General features: G+C 35.6%; 1 protein-coding gene across 1 annotated transcript in view; it reads left to right on the plus strand.

Annotated features, from left to right (window-relative positions):
• Itga4 (integrin subunit alpha 4) overlaps positions 1-24,392 on the plus strand; it is a 79,377-nt gene that overhangs the window by 46,531 nt on the left and 8,454 nt on the right. The window contains exons 16-22 of the mRNA XM_005324694.4: positions 9,494-9,643; positions 11,424-11,500; positions 19,454-19,604; positions 20,728-20,823; positions 21,495-21,574; positions 21,948-22,034; positions 22,651-22,741. Coding sequence (XP_005324751.3) covers positions 9,494-9,643; positions 11,424-11,500; positions 19,454-19,604; positions 20,728-20,823; positions 21,495-21,574; positions 21,948-22,034; positions 22,651-22,741 — 732 coding nt within the window. The remainder of the gene's footprint in view (positions 1-9,493; positions 9,644-11,423; positions 11,501-19,453; positions 19,605-20,727; positions 20,824-21,494; positions 21,575-21,947; positions 22,035-22,650; positions 22,742-24,392) is intronic.

Raw genomic sequence — 24,392 nt, forward strand, 5'->3', positions numbered from 1 at the left:
ATTTTCTTTATCCATTCATCTGTACATAGGTTGGTTCCATAGCTTAGCTGTTATGAATTGAGTTTTCATAAACATTGATATGGCCACATTACTGTTGTATGCCAAGTTTTAAGAGGAGCGTCCCTATCTTGTTCCAATTTTTAGATGAAATGCTTTCAACTTTTTTTCCATTTAGAATGATGATGGCCTTGGGTTTAGCATATATATCTTTTAAAATGTTGAGGTATTTTCCTAACTCCTAGCCTAGTTTTTCTAGTGTTTTGGACATGAATGGATGCTGTATTTTTTCAAATGCTTTTTCTGCATCTGTTGAAATAAATCATGTGATTCTTGCCTTGAAGTCTACTAATGTAATGAATTACATTTATCCATTTCCATTTATTGAACCTAACTTGCATCCCTGGGACGAATCCCACTTGATCATGGTGCACTGTCTTTTATTATTATTATTATTATTATTATTATTATTATTATTATTATTATTTGTTCTAATAAGTTGTACATGACAGCAGAATGCATTTCAACTCACCATACACAAATGGAGCACAACTTTCATTTCTCTAGTCGTACATTAGATGCAGAGTCACACCAGTTTTGCAGTTATACATGTACATAGGGTAATAATGTCCATCTCATTCTACCATCTTTCCTGCTCCATACCCCTCCTCTTCCTCACTCCCATCTGCCCAATCCAAAGTTCTTCTATTCTTCCCTTGCCCCCCCACCATTATAGATCAGCATCCACTTATCAGAGGAAAACATTTGGCCTTTGGTTTTTTGGGATTGGCTTATTTTGCTTAACATGATTTTCTCCAACTCCATCCATACCTGAAAATGCCATAATTTCATTCTTCATCAAGATTAGGTAATATTCCATTGTATATATGTGCCACAGTTTCTTTATCCATTCATCTATTGAAAGGCAGATAGGTTGGTTCCACAGTTTAGTTATTGTGAATTGAGCTGCCATATCATTGATGTGGCTACATATGCTGATTTTAAGCCCTTTGGGTACAGACAGAGGAGGAGGATATCTGGGTCAAATGGTGGTTCCATTCCAAGTTTCCAAAGGAATTTTCATACTGCTTTCCACAATGGTTGCACCAATTTTCAGCCCCACCAATAATGTATGAGTGTGCCTTTCCCCCCACATCCTCGCCAACATTTACTCTTACTTGATATTCTTGCCATTCTGACAGGAGTGAGATGAAATTTTAGCATAGTTTTGATTTGCATTTATCTAATTGCTAGAGATGTTGAGCATTTTTTCAGATATTTGTTAATTGATTGTATTTCTTATTCTGTGAAATGTCTGCTCAATTCCTTAGCCCATTTATTTATTTATTTATTTATTTATTTATTTATTTTTTGCGGGGGGAGGTTAAGTTTTTTGAGATCTTATATGTCCTCAAGATTAGTGCTCCATCTGATGAGCATGTGGTAAAGATTTTCTCCCATCTGTAGGCCCTGTCTTCATTTTATTGTTTCCTTTGCTGAGAAGTGGCTTTTTAGTTTGAATCCATCCCATTTTCTGATTCTTGATTTTATTTCTTGCACTTTAGGAGTCTTGTTAAAGAAGTCAGGTCCTAAGCCAACATGATGAAGATTTTAGGCATAGGGTCTCTGGTTTAATTCCTAGGTTCTTGAACCATTTTGAATTGAGTTTTGTGCAGGGTGAAAAATAGGGATTTAATTTTATTTTGCTGCATATGGATTTCCAGTTTTCCCAGCACTATGTGTTGAAGAGGCTATCTTTTCTCCAATGTATGTTTTTGGCACCTTTGTATAGTATGAGATAACTGAATTTATGTGGGTTTGTCTCTGTGTCTTCTATTTGGTACCATTGGTCTACATGTCTATTTTGGTGTGCACTATCTTTTTTACTATGTTCTTGTATGCAATTTGCCAGTATTTTGTGGATAATTTTTGCATCTATGTTCATCAGGGATATTGGTCTGAAATTTTCTTTCGTTGATGTGTGCTTGTCTGGTTTTAGTATCAAGGTAATACTAGCTTCATAGAATGAGTTTGGAAGGGTTCCCTGCTTTTCTATTTTATGGAATAATTTAAGAAGGATTGGTGTTAGTTCTTCTTTGAAGCTCCTGTAGAACTTTTCTGGAGAAACCATCTGGTCCTGGAATTTTCTTTGTTTTTAGGCTTCTGATGACATCTTCGAGGTCATATGTCTTTAGGAATTTGTTGATATCTTCAAGATTTTCTATTTTATATTAGAGTATAAAATTTCAAAATAGTTTCTGATTATCATCTGTATTTCATTAGTGTCCATTGTGATATTTCCTTTTTCATCACTAATTTTAGTAATTTCTCTCTTTCTCTTCATTAGCTTGACTACAGATATATCAATTTTGTTTAATTTTTCAAAGAACCACCTTTTTGTCAATTTTTTGTTTCTTTCCATTTCATTGATTTTACTTCTGATTTTAATTATTTCCTGTCTTCTACTGCTTTGGGTATTGATTTGTTCTTCTTTTTCTAGGCTTTGAGATGTAATGGTTTAGGTGGTTTTATTTGATGACTTTCTAGTCTTTTAATGAAAGAGCTCAATGCGATGAACTTTACTCTTAGCCCTGGCTTCATAGTGTCCCAGAGATTTTGGTGTGTTATATTGCTTTTTACATTTACCTCTAAATAATTTTTGTTTTCATCCCTGATTTCTTCTGCTATCATTGGTCATTCAATAGCATCCTGTTTAGTCTCCAAGTGTTAGTGTGGTTTCTATTTTTTATTTTATCTGTGGCCTAATATATGGTCTCTTTTTGAGAAGGGTCTATGGGCTGCTAAGAAGAAAGTGTATTCAGTCATTGATGAAATATTCTATATATGTCTGTTGAGTCTAAATTGTTAATTATATTTTTAGTTCTATAGCTTCTTTATTTAGTTTTTGTTTGGAGGATCTATCCAGTGGTGAGAGAGGTGTGTTAAAGTCGCCCAGTGTTATTGTGTTGTGTTCTATTTGAATTTTGAAATTGAGAAGGGTTTGTTTGATGTATGTAGATGGTCCATTATTTGAGGCATAAATCCTTATAATTGTTATGTTTTGTGAATGTATGGTTCCCTTAAGCAGTATGAAATGTCCTTCTCTATCCCTTCTGACTAACTTTGGTTTGAAGTCCACTTTATCTACTATTACAATAGAAATCTCTGCTTGTTTGTGTGGCCCATGTGAGTGATATGTTTTTTTCCTGTCCTTTTACCTTCAATCTGTGGATGTCTTTACCTATGGGATGGATCTCTTGGAGACAGCATATTTTTTTTTCTTGTTTTTTATTCCAATCTGCCAGTCTGTGTCTTTTGATTAATGAGTTTAAGCCATTTATATTATATTATATTCAATGTAACTATTTTTTAAAAAATATTTTTATTAGTTATTGACAAATTTTTAAATTTTATTTATTTATCGGTATGTTGTGCTGAGAATCAAACTCAGTGCCTCACACATGCTAGGCAAGTGCTCTACCACTGAGCCACAATCCCAGACCTCAATGTAACTATTGATAAATGATTTTTATTCCATGTCATTTTTACTTATTTCTGGGTTTTAATTAGAATTAATTTCTCCTTTGACTGACAATTCTTCTAGTGTAATTCCTTCCTTGATGGTTTTCTCTTTTATTTTTCTTCTTCATGAAATATCTTATTGAGTATGTTTTATAGTGTAGACTTTCTAGCTGGGAATTCTTTTAACTTTTGTTTATCATGGAAAGTTTTTATTGTCAATTCTGAAGCTTAATTTTGCTGGATACAGTATTGTTAGCTGGCATCCATTTTCTTTCAGAATTTGGTATATATTATTCCACCACCACCTAGCGTTGAAGGTCTGGGTTGAGAAATCAGTTCAGGTTGGTATTGTTTTTCTTCTACTTGTGATCTGTCATTTTTCTCTGACATCCTTACAATTCTATCTTCATTCTGTATGTTAGGCATTTTTATAATAATGTGCCTGGTGTTGTCTGTTGTAATTTTATATATTTGGGGTCCTGTAAGCCTCCTCCATTTGATTTTTCATTTCATTCTTTACATTTTGGAAATTTTCTGATATTATCAAATTGAATAGATTGCTCATTCCTTTGGTTTGTATCACCAAGTCTTCATGTATCCTGATACATCTTAAATTTGGTCTTTTCATGTTATCCTATATTTCTTGGAAGTTCTGCTCATGGTCTCTTAACATTGTTTCACTATGGTCAGCTTATTTTAAAAATTATATATTTTGTCTTCATTCCTGAAAGTGTCTTCCCAGTGATTTATTCTGTTGGTGATGCTTTTCACTGAATTTTTAGTTTAGTTTATTGATTCCTTCATCTCAAGGATTTTTTTTTTTAGAATCTTTATCTCTTTATTGACGTGATCTTTTACTTCCTGTATTTTATCTCTAATTGCACTCCTTACATCATCTTTTACCTTGCTAATCAGTTTAACTATGTATATTCTAAACTCCTTTTCTGACATTTCTTCCATGGTGGTATGGAAAGATTCTGTCATTGGAGTATGTTGGTTTGTTTGGGGTGATTTGTTCTATTGCTTTTTCCTGTTATTTGTATGTCTACCCATTTGGCTGTATGGATCTGTGGCAGTAGAGTTTCTACCTTATGGACTTATAGTGTCCCTGAAGTTTTTCAGTACCTCACCAATTAAGAGGAAACAAATTATTACAACAACTAATGAAAACAATATACAGCATTATACCAAATGGTTCCTGCAATGATGTCTACATTGTTAACTGTCATAATAAACAGAAATTATATAATTTTTACTTACAGTAAAAACAGGAAGCTTGCAAAAGCATTTACAGTTTTGAATGGTAGACAGAGGGAATGGAGAAGTGATTTAGGATTTGATATTTACTAAGAGGAGAGAAGATATAAGTAATAGAGGAAGGGTGATTTAGAGAACAATAGATATTAGCTGTTAGCAGAAGAAAAGAGAAAGAGAATCAAGGGAAACAAGTGAGAAAAAATATGTAAAGTAAAATTTTTAAAATAATCCAAAACAAAAGTTTAATATACCAATTAAACATCCTAGTCCTCAAAAAAATGCTCCATAAAAAATAACTGGTTTCAAAAATACTAGAAATGAGAAAAAATATGAATATGTATAAGTCTCTATAATCCATTACGGTCCCAATGAAACAGAGAAAAGAAAAACAAAAACAAAAAAATCTTGGTGAAAGTTAAAGGAATTCTTTCCTTTGGAGTTCAAATGATTCTCAGCTTCTCTTCTCAGAAGTGTTAAGTGGGCTCAACTTCAGCATGATGCTCCACCCTCTGGATTGCTGGAGTAAGAGAGGTAAACTTGTAGCAGAATTCCTGGAGGTGGGTTTATGGCTTAGGTGGGTTCTAGGCTCTTTGCTGAATGCCAGTTGGTCTAGAGACTTTAAATCAGTGGTTGTTGGTCCACACTGGAAGACTGTACCCCAAGGATCTCCCCTGGGTTCCACTCATGTAGTGGAGGATCCAATTCTTAGTCCATTAGGTCACCTGCAGAACACACGTTTTCCCAGTCTCAGGTTCAGTCTCCAAATTCAATCTCTTCTGTCCCTCCTCTTTTGAATTCCCGGCCAGGTTCATCTCTCCTAGCTCATCTGTAAGCAGCTGGATTGGATGGGTTGGGGTAGAGCTGAGAAGGTTTCTATGACTAGTATTCCCCTGTGTAATCCACTCTGCATGTTTTTTTTTTTTCTTCTTGTCACTTAGCCTTACTCTATCTTATGCAGTGTGGTTTGCAAGGCCTGGATTTCAGGCCAGACTTGGGGTTACCAGTTATCAGCTCCCCAGGTGCTGGCCCCTGTGCTGCAGCTGCAGAATGGTTCCTTCCTGTGTCCTCTGCACACAGCTGGGAGAGATTTGGCTTCTTTTCCACACAAGGATGTGGTGCAGCCTGCCTTTCAGTTTAGTTGGGCAGTGTGTTTGATCTCTAAACTCTCCATACCCAGACATGCCTCAGGTCTCCTAAAAATGCAGGTTCTTTTCATTCCCTTATCCCTCCACTTTGCTCAAGGACTAACTGCTCTGGCTAATACCTTCTGCCATGACATCAGCTGTTGGCCCTGGGGCTTTCTTCCTTATTTTATTATATTGAACCTCCTGAGTCCCCAATCTGCTTTGGATGTCCAGTTTTAAATTCCATTAAAGTCCCCCCACACACACACACAGAAACACACACTCACTTTTCTTTTTTTTTTTTTTTTTGTTCACCCACCTTACTGAGAAACTGCCTGTCTGCTTTCTTGGTTTCATCCTACAGAGCAGACAGGGAAGTGACCTTCTCAATTCCGCATCTTGAAATCTCTGTCTTCGTGTTGTACCTATGGAAATCCTTTTCAATTAGATGCCACACTCCCCTCTATGAGAAACTATTTCTGCGTGCATATAAGTGTATGAAAATGAATCTGCCTTTACTGTACTCAAATTTACTTTATTAGATCTATCAGATTTATTAAGACAAGATAATTTTGAAGCAATTTTGTTTTAAGGAAACCCAAGAAACAATTTGCAACAGTGTTTAGAAATTTTAGAAGAGCCATGGTAGGAGATTTCTCTTAATATTTTGGTAGATGATATATCTTGGTTGATCTTGGTGGAATCTCTGCATTAAAATAGTCACTGATATTCGCAGAAGAGAAAGATGCTAGCTTGAAGTACCAAACAACAGATTGCTTGTCTGCAATATTTCTATTAAAGCTAGAAATATTTAACTGAGTTGCTGGTTCAGGAATACCTCTCTCCATCAGTATTCCAAGATCCAGTGAGTTCAGTGGCCTTAGCATGTTAAAACCATGAAATTAAAACCATGAAATCACATTCCTACCTGTGTAGTAGATTGGTTTATTCTTTTCTTCTCCTTCATTTCTTAATTTTCTGAACTTGGCGTTTCTGAAATGCAAATACTTTATTTTTTATATAAGTCTTTAGACAACTTCTAAAACTCATCTCGCCCATAATTTCAAGGAAATGAATGTATATTTAATTAGTAAATGGTATCTTATTTATATTATTACTTGGCCTATTTGCTTATATTATTGAACAATATATACACATAGTTTAATGAAGTACTGTTTGCTGCAAAGCAGTTATTTTTTAATCATAGCACATGATGAATTGATTTATATATGAACATATTCTGCTGAAAATCTAAGTGCAAATAAGCTAAGTAACTACTGATATTATGCTTTTCAAGGAGAGAATTGATTATTCTGGCACATCTGAATATTTTGTTGAATGTTAAGTCTTTGAAGCAGGATAATGTCTTTCACATTTTTGTGTTCTTGTATTCTTGGAGCTAGCACAATTCATTACCAAGGGTAGAAACTTGATAAATAGTTAACAAATTGTGGACTCTGTGTTCTTAGTGCTATTTAAAGAATTCTACAAGGAAAAATCTGAGAGTATGCTATTGGTACAATGTTGGGGCAACTGTCTTCAGAGGGATCTTTTCTCAGGAAGTTGTAGTGCCTAAAGCCCAGTAGCTCTCTAGCATCTGAACCACTTACCAGATAAAGTGGTTAGAATTGCATGTGATGGTTCTGGCTTAGAGTCCAACCTATGCCTTGGTCTCCCCTTCTCCCCCCTCAGCACCACATTGGCACTAGAGGGGCATTTCATGAATACAAATATAGCCATCTTTTTAAATTAAAAACCATCTATATTTATTAGGTGGCCCTCCTTCTTCTGTGCTCATGCATGCACGTTAGAATATTTATTTCTCACACATCTGGGTTTATGGATTATAGACTGAGATGTCGGTTCTGACTTTTAGTTTTGTAGCTTCAGAACTTTTCTTGCACACAGTAGACCAATGAATAGATACCTTAAAATATTGGTGCCATGACATAATTTTCCATTTAAAATTTTATAAATATTTTGGCCCCAACCTTTAAATAAATTCCTTCAGTATATACATACGGAAGGAGATCTGGGGCCTACAGCTTAGCTTACAAATTGACCAGAAATAGAATTCCATGAAAGTCAAGCAAGAAGATAGACTCTGGGTAATTTCAGGCATGTGCTAATTTGCATGCTTGTGGGTGCCCTGCTTTATGTAATTGTCCATAAAAATGTGGCATGGAATTTCCATTATTTTTAATATACTAGCACATGCCTGCCCATATTAGAAATTTTAAGCAAATCTACATATTCCCCTCCCAAATACTTTGTCACTTTAAGACATTTTTGACATTACTGCTTTTGTCCTTAGATATTCACACTTATTTAACTTTAATAGCTCCACCTATCAATACAGTTCTTGCAAGAGTGCGCGTACATTTTATATACTGCAAGAAAAGCATAATTAATAGCTAATTAGGATAATGAAAGTAATATACACCAGATGTAGAGAAGACCTTGTGGAAAATTAGTATGAATTAGATAACATGTGATTTGGTCAATACAAGCTTGTTGAGAAGAATTAAAACAGTGGACATGTGGAGGGAGAATCAGTGGCTGTCTAGCTCCTACACCTGGGGAATAATTTAATCAAGTTTGCTATTGTAATACTCAGGGCTTCAAGCTGTTCCATTTTCACAAGTGGATAACTTGGGATTTGGGTCTTGATTTGCAGCATTCCTATATGGTCAAGGCTTCATGTGGAGATGATCACTTATCAAGTAATTTAATAAAAGTATCTCTATGCAGAAGAATGGAAGAGTAATCAGACCTTGAGTACCCTAATTCAGGCTCTGATCTTCCAGATACCATTTAATTAATAGAAGTCTAATACTTGCTATTTAATTCATTTTTTTAATTTAATGTTCATTGGTTGGCAATAGTCCAGTTTTCTTATTTCCTTCAAATGTTCAGCAGTGTTTCTTATTTTAAGAAATAAATTCAGTAATTCCTTAGTTGGCTTATATGGCTACATTTGGAGCATAATATATGTAATAATTATTATATTATGGAGTCAGATGAGTCAGTTTGAATTCTAATATTACCAAAAGATGTTAAAAAAAAACCCTTGATTAAAAAAACAGAGAGTTATATCATTTCACTGCAAGTTCATTATAGGGTCATGTTAGATGAAATGAATTATTTATTAGAACTTTGAACAATTTACAAAGAATTTATAAATAAATTATATTGATATGCCAAGTTATAAAAAATATATAGAAAATAGAATGGAATATACCCAAATACAAACTTTTGTGACTATTATTATATGGTCATAGTTTTTCATTTTATACTCATTTTGTGTTTCTCATAAGAAATATGAATGCTTCTGCTGTGGGAAAAATAGACACATTGCATTTTTGTCCATGGTTCTGGGAACTGAAGCCTTGAGCCACACTAGCACGTGTTCTCGCCAGAGTCACATTTCCAGCCCTGTGTTTCACTGTTTTTAAAGCAGTTTAGATAAAAGACAAGGATATGCTTTTGCTTCTACGTGTTGTATTTGCTCTTATGCAGGAAAGAAGTATTATATGTCTTTTTATTTCATGGCTATTTTTGTTATGAATTCTCATGGTTTTTGATTTCCTTAGAAAGATGTGCGGGACATCCTCACCCCCATTCAAATCCAAGCTGCTTATCACCTTGGGCATCACGTGATAAGTAAGCGTAGCACAGAGGAATTCCCACCACTTCAGCCAATCCTTCAGCAGAAGAAAGAAAAGGACATGATTAAAAAGACGGTAGGGATATTTTTTTGTTGTTGTTTAAAATTCTGGGTGACCTAATTAAAGAAGTTTTTTAAATGGCATAATTTGGAAGCAATGATCTGGAAGTTTGAATTCTTTGTAAGCCTTTTGTGGAGTTTTTTACAAAACAGATTTATGGTGTGTCTTGTTTTCTATATTTATTTTCTTATATTCTCTTTAGGGTATTGAACTGAATAAATGTGCACTTAGGCACAGCAGTAGTTTCCCCTCTATATAGAAAGTAAATTTTCTCTCCTCAATGCCTTGCCAGTGAGGAAAATAAATTACTAGAGAGGAACCCTAATGGAAGTTAAGTTGCAGTTCTGGCTTAGTTATTCCCTGTCTTGTGTGTGCTCATTTTCTGTCGTACTTTCTCTCACTGTGTCTTTCTCCCTACACATGGAGTCCCTCTGTCTTCTTAATCCAATTCTTTTGCTGAGTTTTATTAATTTATAAACACAAATTTGTTAAACAATAATTTCTCCTTTTAAAATTTCAGTACATGCTTTTTTTTTTTTAACCATATTCCAAGATCAACTGTATTTTAAGATAGACCCTGATTCGAATCAGTGAACTGATTTTTTCAAAGTTGTCTGAGAATATTTCAGTTTCGCTGATGATGCATTTATTCTCAGGAATCCTGCTGTTCAGACATTTACTGTCCAGCAGCACAAAGATATTATCAATTGAGTTTGGGCATGGTAATAGCATTCATTGAAACACAGTAGAACTCAGAATATAAAAGACAACAGGGATGTTTAAAAGCATAGTTCATATGCTGTCCAGGGAAAATTGTCCTAAACTATTTTACATACTCAAGCTTATAATCACCACTGTCTAAAATACTAGATCAAATGAATATAATAATTTAGGAGCAAATTTTATTCATCTATACTTTGGTTCTCAGAACATCTTGCTTTACAAATAAGAGTGTCAGAAAAACGTTGCGTTTACTTAACCATTTAGAGGAAGATTTATACTTCAGCTCCTACCACCCCCACCCACCACCAGCCCCACATAGGCAGGTTATGGTCTAGCAGGCCATTGGACAGTCCCCAGTCACTTCCTGCTGCCTCTGCCTGGCTCCTTCTCTGACCTTCTAGATTTCTCATTCTCTGCACCTTTCCTTCTTTCACCCATTTCTGATGTTTTCCTTTCTTCTGGTTTACTGCTTAATTTTTCCTTTAGTCCATCTTATCCTTCAGGTCTTCCTTTGTACCTTGTGGATCCTATGAAAATGTTCAGAGTTAAATAAATTCAGGCCCCTTTACTACAGACTACCGTTTAATTTTTTTCAATATTTCCTCAAAGTAAAATGTCTTAATTTCTACATTTATTAGAAATTATTTTCAATGAATATAAAATCACTGTCCTGCCATCTGCCAAAATAAACAAGTGTCATGCATCTGTGTAATAAGTGGGATCAAACGAGAGCACCCAAAACTGGAAAGGAAACTGAGGAAGAACATCTTGGAAGCTAATTTTCCTCAGTTATCTGTATAGTGTCTTTAACTTTACCCAAACCTTATTTCAGTTAACAAATTTAGGCTTTAAGTCTACCTCTGGAAACACTGAGTTTCTTTAGCACTGCAGTAGTCATTTGAATCTACCGACTTGAGTCTCAAATTGAACCCTCAGGGATAAAAGAGGAAGTTACCAATTGATGTATTAAATTTGTTTTCCTCATGTATCATGGATGCCTTGTTCTTAACTTTGTAGAAATATATCTACTGATTGAACTAAAATTCAAAATGTTGTCAAATTTTATTTCCAGATAAACTTTGCAAGGTTTTGTGCCCATGAAAACTGTTCTGCTGACTTACAGGTTTCGGGAAAAATTGGATTTTTGAAGTAAGTTTAGCATTTTCTCTGTTTTTCATGAAGAGGGTGCAATGGGCACATGCATATGGGTTCTAAAGAGAAAGGGATAACACTTGGGAACTAGCATCCTTTAAATATCTATGAAGGAACAGTGTCTTACTGAGAGAGATTAAATAATCTACATGTCATTCAAGTGTTACCATTTTTCAAAGAATGAGAATATATTAGCACTGAGGCTTTACAAAGCATGTTTTAATGTTTTATTGATAACTTGGAATGCATTTCAGAATTTAATTGTGCCTTAGGATATTATTATCATAGTTGTAGGTATGTTTTAACATTTATAAGTACTGGCTAATAGAGTTTTGGGTGCAAAACAGGGATTTACTACATAATGCTTAGTTTTTTTTATCACCTGGAAAACTGGTCTTATTCAAACTTTTATACAAAATGAGACATATACAATAAACTTGAAAAGACATAACCAACTTGGTCTTCTAAGTTCATAGAAGGGGAACCAGTAAAAAGAAAATACGTGTAATATGCTGAGAACCACATCTAGCATGTAATAAGTAAATAAATATTGATTGCTGGTGTTATTTTATGATAAAGGATGAACCATTGAGGTCTTGTATCATGTCGAGAGTCCCTGTATTCAAGTTGTTTTGCACATCAGGGGGAAAATGTGAAAATGAAGACCAAAGAGAGTCCATACTTCAAGTTGAGGGTTGATTTTACATTTATGGAACATAAAAAAAGGGAAGGAGACAGAGGGTTAATACAGCAGGAAAATGATAAACTATTTTTTGGAGCTTGGGATATGAAAGAAGCAGTCCAGTTTGAGACGTGTTGAATTTGGGGAGACCTCTGTATACAACTGTCCACTTAAAATCTACACCAGGATCGTATTTGGAAGTTCCTCTACGTATTGGTGATTTGTGAGATTGCCCAGTAGGTGGAAGTGTGAATTTTAAAGAGGAACAAACTAAGGATCAAATCTTGGACGGCAATTTTATTTAAAGAACCTATTAAGCACAGAAACCCCTTTCAGAGATCAAACAGGGATCTTTAGAGAACTGAGAAGAAAACCACGTCTGTGGTCACATAATCAATGGAGATTGTAAAAAGGTGGATTCAGTGCTACAGCGCAAGGTGGAGATCAAATAGCAGGTCTCAGAGGGGTCATAGGAGTCAGCATCTGAAAGGCGGGATAAAAGGGGACTCACTGGAAAATTTTAAGATAAAAATAAATTCAGCAGGTAGCCAAATGAGAGTTATTAGTTAAGGGAACAAGTAGGCTCAACTGAAGAATTTTTGTGTGTTAACATTTTTTACTTAACCGTGGAGAGGGTCAAAGAATACATTGGAGAGGAACCTTCAACTTAAAGCCTAGGAGGTGCTTTTTAGTCTTTGCTTGAGTCCCCTCGGAAGCAGGAAGCATTGGCAGTCCTTTATTTCCTCTTCTCAACACCTTTTCCTTCTGTCTCCAAGATGCCATCCTGACCCCCTTCTCCTCCTATCTGTCTGCCACCACCATTTCCCCCCCCCCCCGGAAGATCTTTGGTTTTTGGCTCCCCAAATGACCTCCTCCACAGGATGCTGCTGGCTGTGAGGTCCTTGGGCTTAGGAGGGTTTAAGGGGCGCCAGTGCTGGTGTGAATAGCCAGCATCAGGCTTTCTGCATCAATTAGGAAAGTTATATGCTATTTCTATTTGGTAAATGATAAAGGATTTAAGGAAATTTCAAATGAAAACTCTTCTAATTTAAGTTTTCAGACTCACAGTGAAAGCTTCTGACAAACTGCTTTGCATTTTTTTTTTTTTAGTAAATTATACTTTATCAGGCAAAAATATGCCTCTCCTACTTTGATGTCCTCTGTCCCTTCTCAGTAACAGTAAGCTGAGACCATATGCTTTACAGATCTCCTGGCTGTAACTTCACTAGCATTAATGGTGTTTATGTGCTTCAGATCCATAAAGCTGTTTTAGGTAAATGTATTTACTCGGTAAAGAACATGCGTTTCTTAAGCCCATAATAATAAACTGCCAACAGTACACTAAACGGTGCTTATGCACGACATCTCATCTTTTCATTAAGTGAAGGCTTCCTCCTGTGTGTCTAAACTCTCAAGATGACAACTCACATTCAAATGGATTTTCACTGCAAAATAATGATGAACAAATAAGACTTTATGAAGATTACAAACATAACAGCAGATATTAGCCATCATATTGGAAGTTTTAAAATCAAATCTTTCATATAGATTGCTGATATAAATGATAATACTGCTCTTCTGTAGTTCTGTCACACGTTTAGGGTAAGTGATGCCAGTTTTCCCTAAGTGATCACTTTCATATCCATTGAAAACACTTTTAACTACAAGTAAAAGAATCCCTGACTGATAGTGACTTAAACAATAAGGAAATTTATTTTATATAATAAACAGTCTGCAGAGAGGAGATTATTGCAGGTTTGGCAAGTACTACCAGAGATTTGACATTGACAGTTATCTTTCCTGCTTCGATTTTTTTTTTCCCTCATGATTACAAAATGGCTGCAGCAGCACAAAGGTTCCCAGAAAGAAGAAAAGGTCCAAAACCAAAAGTGCTTTTTTTCTTTTTGAGGTTTTTTTTAGGCTTTCTTCCCAGGAAGAAAGCCTTATCAGATATATTCTGATAACCAAATCCCTTCATCATGTGCTTTCCCCAGAACGTATTATGATTGAAGGAAAATGGAGTCATCATGGTCATATTAGATCAGCCATGATTCATTCTCTAAAGCTGACCTCCAAGCTGTCTTCTGCATTGTCGAGGGAATGCTACCTACTACCTGAATAGCCCAGGGTCTATTAGGCTGCAATCCTGGAAATCACTGTTGTATATAAACTATGGTCTTAGCACCTATAAAAGCAACTCGAATAAAAACATGCCTCATTCACATCACAGAGCCTTGGCAGGAGTAATCGTGTGCTTTTTGCACTAAAATAAGCTCATTGCTAGTCCAGTCTTCTAAGCTCTTCTGCTATCCTCCCCTGGACCTCAGTGAGTTTAACTTTTATTCACTAAAATCTTCTTAAATGACAATTAACTGATCTATTCCAGTAGGCAAGAATTTTTTTTAGTATTTTTTTCTTTATGTTAATAATAAAGCAAAACAGAGGATAAAATTTCACTTAGAACTAAAGGCCCCTGGCAGCAGGCTACTTGGTTAAATGAATGCATCGCATATCTTGACAAAGCAAAGCGAGTGTGAGATCAGTTTACATTATATTTCATTCTAGCATCTTTATTAAAAAACAGTTATCTATGAAGCCCTAATTCATTTCATCAAGGCAAAGTATATTATAATGACACAACACTTCCTTCAAAATAAAAGTATATCGTTCACTCGGGAGAAACATAAAGCCAGGTGCTGCAGTATATCATTTTTCTATTTTTCCTCTTTCACTTATTAAGTTATGATTCCATATGCACACAGTACCTTGATTTGTGGAAGTTATGTGGATTCTAGGCTGCTTTGTAAATTTCAGGTCTGCATTATGCATGTTTTAATGAAGAATGAACTATGAGTCCTGGGGACGGCTCTGGTTCAGTCTTGTCGCACTTCCAGATGTGCACCTGGTCCTTTATTGTGTCTCACAGAGAAAGCTGGTGGGCATCTTTCCTGCGGCATCTTGTTAATGAATCAAGATCCAGTAAGATGGACGTTTTCAAAAAGTAGAATTGTAATTATGGTAATCTAGCAGAATTGCTTAAAAATGGAAAATAAGTCACTTCTCGCTGCAGAAATGTGAACGTGTGTCTCGCTCTAATCTGCTGTTGTCTTGGAACCTGGCTGCTTATGCAGTGCTTTCACCTTCTGTTGCTTGTCGAAGTGCCAACTTCTTTCCCAAAGGTGTTCAGTGACTAATGCTTTGGTTACAAGCCAGAATATTTTATAAACGTCTATTTCTAGGCAGCTCTTCTACAAGTCTTAATTAGACTTTAATGTCAAGCTGAAGTTCACTTTTAGAACCTCTCAGGTTCTGTCAGTTATAACAGGTTTACAGGACAGTAGAGGGATGTAGGATGGCTGTGTTCCCACACACGTCCCCCCTCCCGTTCAACATGCACCACCAAGCAGACCTGCACCGACTTAACCCAAAGGCTGCGACAGGAATGACTAAGTCCCAGCCATTGCCCACATCCTCGAGAACACACCCTCGCTCCATCAATGCTTCCTCCCTGAAGTGTAGGATTACTGCTTTATTAGGTATTCCACATTCTTCACCAGGAAGTCAGCTTCTCAAACCCAAGGACCAGAAGCTAGAGATGGTACCCACGGAAGTGCTCTTCTTTCCTTTCTCTTCCACGTTCAGAGTGCTGTGGAGTTAAAAAGACCAGGCATCCCCTTCTCTAAAACTGCATGACTTTTGAGGACAGATGACTACCTTCTATGTCACCCGAAGCTGTGAAGCCTCTATTGTCAGAAAAATACAGAGTAACTTTTAATTACTTAGAGTAAATATTATATTATATAATATTATGTTTGTATTTAAGTTCTCATCAGTTAGATGGCTCTATAGCAGAAGCTGACCCAATTTTTCCTGTGAAGAGAGAGTAAATATCTTAGGCTTTGGGGAACTGAGATCTCAGTCTCTACGCCTCATTGAAGTGTCATTGAAGTGCAAGAGCGGAATATGGCGTCGTTGAATAAAATTTTATTTACAAAATCAGGCAGAGGTATGAATTTGACCTTTAGGCAGCAGTTTGCAGGACACTCACGAGCTCTATGATATTCTTGATTTTTCTATGATAATTATATATCTTTTATTTTCTTATGTTAAAATAGTTCCTTTTAGTATATTTTGTTGGTTAAATCTATTTTGAAAGCTGATAATCAAACCAAGATCCAGGTATTTTAAGTAATTAATCCTGGGTTTAAAAAAACAAAACTTTTTAAAAAATATGCTCCAAGATAGACAGATATACAGAAAGGGAGAGGAGGAAATATGCCCAGTTAATGCCCAGATATGTAAGTTAATCTTAAAAAAAATTGAGTTGAAAAAGACACATACAAAAAAAAAAAGATATATAAAGGATTATTCAGATATCATTTAGATGAAATATAAAAAATGGACAACACCAGTTTTACTACTAAAAATGAATTCAGTGGCTAGCCAGGAGGAAGGGGACACAGCAGTTTCCTGTGTAGCTAATACATTTTTCTTGATCTGGGTGCCAGTCTCATGTGTGTATTCAAGTTTATAAAAATTGGGCTATAGACTTAGGCTATATGCTTTTCTCCATACACATACTTTAACAAATTGAGTTTCAAGGGGGAGAAAATCAGAATAAGAGGGGGAAAAACTTTCAAGTATTAAGTGAACTGTTCCATTTCTTGGAGGTATATTTTTTAGAATTACAGAAGTGGGGGGAAATGTCCAAAATTATAATTTTGTATATACATTGTCAGGTTCATGAGAATTGATAATTCTGAATGAATAATTTCTAGTAGTGGTTTTGCCAGGGTCGCATGATGATGCCTTCAGTAGGTTTATCAGGAGTTGTAAAATGTGAAGTTTTGGGGTGGGGCACAGATCACATGAATGTGGTAGCACTAGATATTTACTTTCTTTTCTTGGCGAAACATTTAAAATTTATGTTCCTCACAGAACAGATAAACATGGCTACCCAGCTATAATTTGACAAAAATTATATTGTTTCATAAACTTAAAAGTCATTAACTTAGTAATTTTCTGTTTTTTTATACATGTTCTCCGAGTGTAGCCCGACCCATTTGTATGTCCAATGCTTGCATCTGTGCCTACATACATTACACACTGTTTCTAGGCTCTGAAAAAAATTGTGATAATCATGATGTGGTAACTTCTCTTCAAGAAAACAGTACATGGAGAGGGGAACCAGATGGAGACTTGACATTGAAATGTGACTATGTTATAGAGGCACCTAGGGTGCCTCTGGGTATGTATGTGTCCAGGGGTGAGGGCGCCATCACCTTGCACCTTGCATCTTGCATCCAGAACAGGGTGCAACTGGAGGAACTTCTTAGTGTCATTGGTATTGAAGTTGAATCTTGAATAACAAGTACAGGTTCTCCAGGTGCATGAAGCCGAGAAGGTGTTAAAGGCGGTGGGGGTGGGTGGGTAATATGAATTAATGATGGGTTTGTACCCGTTTGTAGGTTAATATAACCAAAGTAAAAAAAAAAAAAATTGCAGTGGAAAGTGAGGCAGGGCCAGCTTTTGGAGGCTTCACATTTTAAGCTAAGAAGTTAAGATTCATCTCAAAAGCCCTTAGGCTACTCCACATACATTGTCTGTCTGGTTTGCTTTGTTGAAAACAACCCTCTGACAGTGTGACAATTGAAGAGTTTGAAACAGAGATCAACTAGGTATATAATCCAGATTAACTCAAGTTAAATCATGACATTTTTCAGAGTTTAATTTTAAAAAGATCTTTGGAATAGCAACCTAGATGATCATATTAATAGAAAATCAAAGGACAATATCGCTTTACTACTCCCAGGCAAAAAGTGGTTTCCTTCCCTGGACTCCCAGAGCCCTTTGTTCATAACTTTCTCTTATATTTATTTACACTTATGTACAGATATGTCCTTTGCTGTATCAGATCAGGAGGGAGTGAAATGTGCTCTAATTATTTTATATAACATCAAATATGACACCTGATTTATTATACATGAACTTTCAATTATAGTCAGTGATTCATGCATCTTCAAATAATAAATAAAAGCAGAAATTTTGAAACATGTTCTTATCCTTATGTATTCTTTGTCTTTAATCATTTCTCAAAACAACTAATAAGTGCTGTTCTGCAATTTATTCAAATTCTAAGCTTTTATAAAAAACATTGACTAGAACAGCACAATTTTAACATCATTGAAGAAACTTCAAATTTCTAAAATGCTAGATGAATATTTACCTGTTTTATTGTTAGGAATATCTTCACCTGATTATTTACTTTGGGTCAAATCCTTCTCTATTTTGAACTAATTCTTCTAATTTTTAAATTACTAGATAATTAAGAATTTGCCGTCTTTGGGAAAAGCTTATAAAATCATAACATGTTGGAACTGAAAGTTTTCTTTTGCATTAAGCTATTCTGTCTTGCTGGGAAAGAAAATGGGCTGTGTAAAAACTTGCAGTTGCTTTGAGATTTTAGAACTGTGATCTTTGAATAAATTCCGCAAGCCTAAATTTCCTCATATTTAAGACATTCTGAGGATTTCATGGAAGGTACAAGACCTGAATAATAAATTTTACTGACAGAGTGGCCAGTGCTTAGAAATGCTGAAGGACACCCCAGTCTAAAAAACTGGTGTAGTGCCATAATTTGAACTTACCTGTCTGGATTTAAAGCAGTCTTCTCTTCATAATTCCAAGATGGTGGAGTGTTTCTGCGATTTTATTTCTAATTTGGCCTGGTTCTTGTAGATGTGCTCGACCATCCTACCTCAGAAATTAATTCTAGTCTAATAGATTTTAGTGACACACCTTTGCTGGGCACGGCATTTCTTACCATGCCTTCTTTACTTCTACCCAAACATGCCCTCTGTTTTTCACTCTCCTTTTCTACCAGTTCTCTCTTTTCCTTAAGCTTTTGGTTTAGCAGCTAGTTCAATGTCTGTCCAAAGACAAAGTAAAAGTTGTGTTGCTTTTAGAAAACTTCACAAAATAATGAGGTATATATTTAAATTATTGGAGAAGTTAGGCAGAGAAATAAACTGAAAACACTGTTCCATTGTAATTAAAAAGCAAACTTTTCTTTATTAATAACCAACTATATTTTTGAAACTTGATGAATTGAATTCCTTTTAATATGGATTTAAAACTACTTATGGATTCATTCCCATGGTTGGTATTATTTCTAAATTAATATTGTGTGTTCAGCATAAATTCTATAGACATAAATATAGAATCTTTATTTTATAAATAAGAACTAAAGAATGTTACTTAATTTTTAGGCCATATGAAAATAAAACCTACCTTGCTGTTGGGGGCATGAAAACGTTAATGTTGAATGTGTCCTTGTTTAATGCTGGAGACGACGCATTTGAGACCACTCTGCATGTCAGGCTACCCACAGGTCTTTATTTCATTAAGATTTTAGAACTGGTAAGTACTAAAAATCACAAGAGTACAATGCACATGTATTTTATTTAATTTAAAAAAAAACATAAGTGATATTACACCATAACTTTTAATATTTAGACTTATCACTTAGACTCTCAATCATATCAAGACCCCCTCCATGCCCTTGACCAGAAAGGAAAGTTCTATGATCTCTAAGTCCAAAGGCATCAGCTTCCCTCTCCCAGGAGCTATGGGAGAAGGCCAGTGCGGCGCTGTGACAGTGTTCTTGTCTGGGGTCCTTGCATGAGCAATATTGGCCCTCTGTGCCAGGCACCCAGAGTTACTGTGCTGCATTTTAAGTGCCTGCTCTCTGCCTGCTTCCCAGAGGACTTTTAATATGTCAGAGGCTGCAGTCCTCCACAGATTCTGAAATCCTGCTATCAAGCCAGGTTTTAGACAAGTTTTACTTTTCCCACAAGAATTTAGAGTAGTCCGAGACCTTTCCTTACCATTGTGCCTCAGTCACAGGCACTTAAACTCATCAGTGAGATAGTAATAAGGCTGGGTTTCAGAGAAAAGGCTCAATTACTTTCTCCCAATGTCTCTAACCTTTAGCAAATTTACCCACATCATATCCAGGGACCACCTCTTCACACCAAGGGCCTTTGAGCCAGGACTTTGATCTCTCACAAATATCTACTAACCCCTTTCTCTACAGCATTGGGAACTTATTTCAAAAGAAAGAGTTGAAAAACTTCAGGTATTCAGGGAATATGTTTTTAAAACATACCAATTGTGATTACAGGTATTGTGCTTAAGTACCTTCTACTTTTTCACATATCAGACACAAACAGGGACCTTATAGATCCCTTTCATTCTGATTATTCAAGGAATTAGACTGCAGATTAAATGGGAAATATACTGAAGTGAATGAAAACTACATGTCTAGAAGATTTTTATGGATAATTTATATGAATATTAGGACACACACACACAAACACCATTTATTTGTATTTCTATTTATCCTCAAAGTAAACAGAAAATTGCTTCCTAGGAAAGTAAATACTCCCAGGATGACTTGCTTTTCAAAAACCATCCATAAACATATGTTATAAATTTCTTATTTTCTGCCTACCCAAACCAGTCATTTTTTTTTTAATTTTAGGAAGAAAAGCAAATAAACTGTGAAGTAACAGATAATTCTGGCGTAGTGAAACTTGATTGCAGCGTTGGTTACATATATGTAGATCATCTCTCACAGGTAAGCATGTAGCATTAATGGTTTCTGTTTAGTAACATAAATTTGTATTTTTCTATTATGCTGCATATGTGTGTGTGTATATATTTTTATTTCTTCTTATTATTTTTTTATGTAGGATAGGTAGCTAAGTGATGCAAAGAAAGCAAAACCAACCAGGCCTAAGATCTTTGAGCTTTGTGTTTATATTCTTGGCAATGTGCACTGTTTAGGAAGGGGAGGGGCACATGTTTATGTCGAGATGGGCAAGTGAATATGTCAATCAGAATTCTGTTCCCCACCCCCGTTCCCCCTTCCCCAACACTCCCCCCACCCACCCCAGGTGGCCCTGTCTGCCAGGCATGTTACCTCTGCTGTATGAAAAGGTGTTTTTTGGCAAGAGTCCTCACTCAAGTTGTTAAAGCATTTCTAATTTTGTCCGTCTGGACCTGCCTGTCTTTACATTCAGAGTCGGCTTTGTTTCTGAATGTCACTTATGGAAATGCTTGCACTTGAAAATTGCCATTAAACAGTTTTCCTATATCTTACTTCCAAGTGAGGGTAGTTTATGCCTCTAGAATAGTTTCAATTCTGTGTTCCATAAAAAATAAACTACTAAGAAAAATAAATTCAGATGACAAAAAGATGTATTTGAGATTGTTTTAAAATGATCCTTTTCTGTGTATGTTTTGCAGATAGATATTAGCTTTCTCCTGGATGTGAGCTCACTCAACAGAGCAGAAGAGGATCTCAGCATCACAGTGCATACCTCCTGGTATATTTGATTATTAAAAAAATAAAATAAAATTTAGTAGAGGAAATGAACCCCTGTATTTTGAGAGAAATTTTAGGAGAAACATGGATCTGTGTTCAATTAATTGTAGAACAAAGTTTTCTTACATGCTTTGTTTTTAAAAAGCAAACAAAAATCCCTCTAGGATTAGAAGCAAATGATAGCAGCTTAAATAATGAGAAAAAGTTCTATTAACTCCATCCTAAATTTCTTTTTTTACTACCACATTTTTTTTTATCCCCCAAACTAGTTAAACCTCTAAGTTTATTAGGTATATATAATATGTAATGAGTACTCTCTGAAGATGATTTTTGTGCTTGATGAATTTAACAAGATGTTTTTCTGGTTTTTGTAGTGAAAATGAAGACGTGGACAGGCTAGAGGATAACAAAGTGACTTTAGCAATACCTCTGAGATATGAGGTTATGCTAACTACTCATGGGTAAGTCGATACAGAGGCCCGTGGAAAGTTTAGAGGGAATTTCAATTCCATTGCTGCTTACATGAATGACAGAATCATATTTAGAAAATTAAAAGGATACTATGTCCTCAGCAGTTATCTCAGTGTTGCAGTTCCTGGCTTCACTGTTCATTATTTTAATCTATAATCATCACTGATACTATATCAAACCCCAGCTCAGCTGGTGGAGATTGCTTACTGAAAGAGCCCCCATCAGCTTCTAGCGGGGCACATTCAGCCTTTCAGTTGTACGCTTTGCAATCTAGAGACATCCAGAGACACGTGGTGTGCAGTTTGCACGAACATCCCCAGTGGCCACGGCAAGCGTGAAGTTTAAAGAAGTGTGAGTTTGGCCAAATCACCACTGTCCACAACCATGTCTACCTGTGTAGCAAATAGACTGAGACGTGAGAAAGCTAGTTGCCAGGTTGTCCTTCCAATTCCATTAATTTTTAAATAAAATTATCACCAAGAAACCAGAATTATTCCATAGTATACTTTTACAGCATGTTAATTGTGCTATAACACACCTATAAAGATTATTTACAATGGCTCTTCAAAGAAGACAGTTAATTAACTTTGATTTTATTTCTATCAGGTTTGTGAACCCAACTTCATTTGTGTATGGATCAAGTGAGGAAAATGAGCCTGAAGCATGTATGACAGAGAAAATGAACTTCACTTTCCATGTAAGCAAAGTTAATTGTGTGGATATTTGTAGCAACTGTGAAGGATGTTACTGATGAGTTGCTCCAGGGAATGGAACGTCCCATCCCCACCATAGCCTCCACCGTAGCTCGCTACAGGGCTACTTCTAGGCTACTGATGCTCTTCTCCCTTTTCTCTTATCCCTGGTACTCAAGTCCTCATCTCCTTCCAGGACACATGGGAGGGCATGCAGGAAAAGAAGTAACACATGGAACAGGCGAAGTTAGGGGGTGAGCCAAATCCATTGGAGATGCATACAAGGGAGTTAGGCTGGGGGAAGACATCTTTAGGAGGAAATCAGTGAAATCTCTTCTTGATTCAAGCTTTATAATAGCCCTGACATTACCAGTTAAAGCTATATAATGCCGCCCCTTTCCATTTAGGATCAACTTGGTCAGCCTTTTGGGCCGCAGGTTTATGACATGTGATAAGCACTTTATTAATTATTGAATAATATTTTTTAAAAGTAAATATTATCATGATCTATAAGTGTTAATATACTATATATAAGTATATTATAATACTATAAGTATTAATATACTAATATAAATCTTTTTAAATAAAATTTCTACTGTCAAACAAGTTTTAGTTGCATCACAGATGTTGATGAGAAAATATGTCTACAAAAATATTTTTTGAATCAAAAGCGCTATCCAGACATTCGTAGTTATATTAACAACCTAAGGATGTGAGTTTTGTATTAGGTATATTTTATAAAATATTTTTCAGAATGTTTGAGAATCACTTGTGGTTCTTAACCAAAATGCAGATTACCGTGCAGATCTGTAGAAAGAATGAAATCCTATCAATTCTGTGTCTATTCAAGTTTTCGTTACACTAATATGTAATAATGTCAGAACTGTTCTTCAAAGTCCTAAGAAATGCTTGTCAGAAGTCAGGGGGGCTTGCAGTTTCATAAAACAGGAACCAAGCTGGATTCTAGAATGACAATTTTGATGTTTAATAAAGATTTTCTAATTTACAATGGAGTAAATCAGACTGGAGAAATGCAGTTTGAAGTTGTGGTGAGTCTGTGCAAGTATGTAGTTGTTCTTAGAGGTCTGAAGGTTAGTAGCCTAATTACAATTTTCTTTTGTTATTTACTGGCATCAGGAAGACGTGGTCTATAGTCCTGGGTGCTGCTTGGTACCCATTGCTGATGTTTCTTCCTGCAGCAGCTCTGTGGCTTAGCAGTTACCACCTGTCCCAAATCTAGGGACAGTCTCTTCATTTTGTCATATGCATTTAGGTCTGTGACTCATCCTTTCTCATGCAGGTATTGCTGCAAATCTTGTTTCTGACTTACAGGTTTTATAATTAATCTCTCACTAGGCAATATTTTGGCCCAATGTCTTTCTTCAGGGATCTGTAATCCCCAAATTTATCAATAATTATACATTGTCCTCTTTTTATTTTTTTGAGAAGTATTCAGAATATTGTATTTTCTTGAAAATTCAGTAGTATACCCATTTCCAATTTTCTGAATGCATTAGCATTATAATTATCCTGAATAAAAGTACGTTTTATTCCTTACTGCCGATATCATCCTCTTATGATAGTTATTTTGTGAAAACATTATAGGATTTAGAGATAGAATACCAAGATCTCAACACTTGCCACTCTTTAGCTTTC

This window comes from Ictidomys tridecemlineatus, chromosome 7 (assembly GCF_052094955.1).
Source record: "Ictidomys tridecemlineatus isolate mIctTri1 chromosome 7, mIctTri1.hap1, whole genome shotgun sequence".
NCBI classification, from domain to species: domain Eukaryota; kingdom Metazoa; phylum Chordata; class Mammalia; order Rodentia; family Sciuridae; genus Ictidomys; species Ictidomys tridecemlineatus.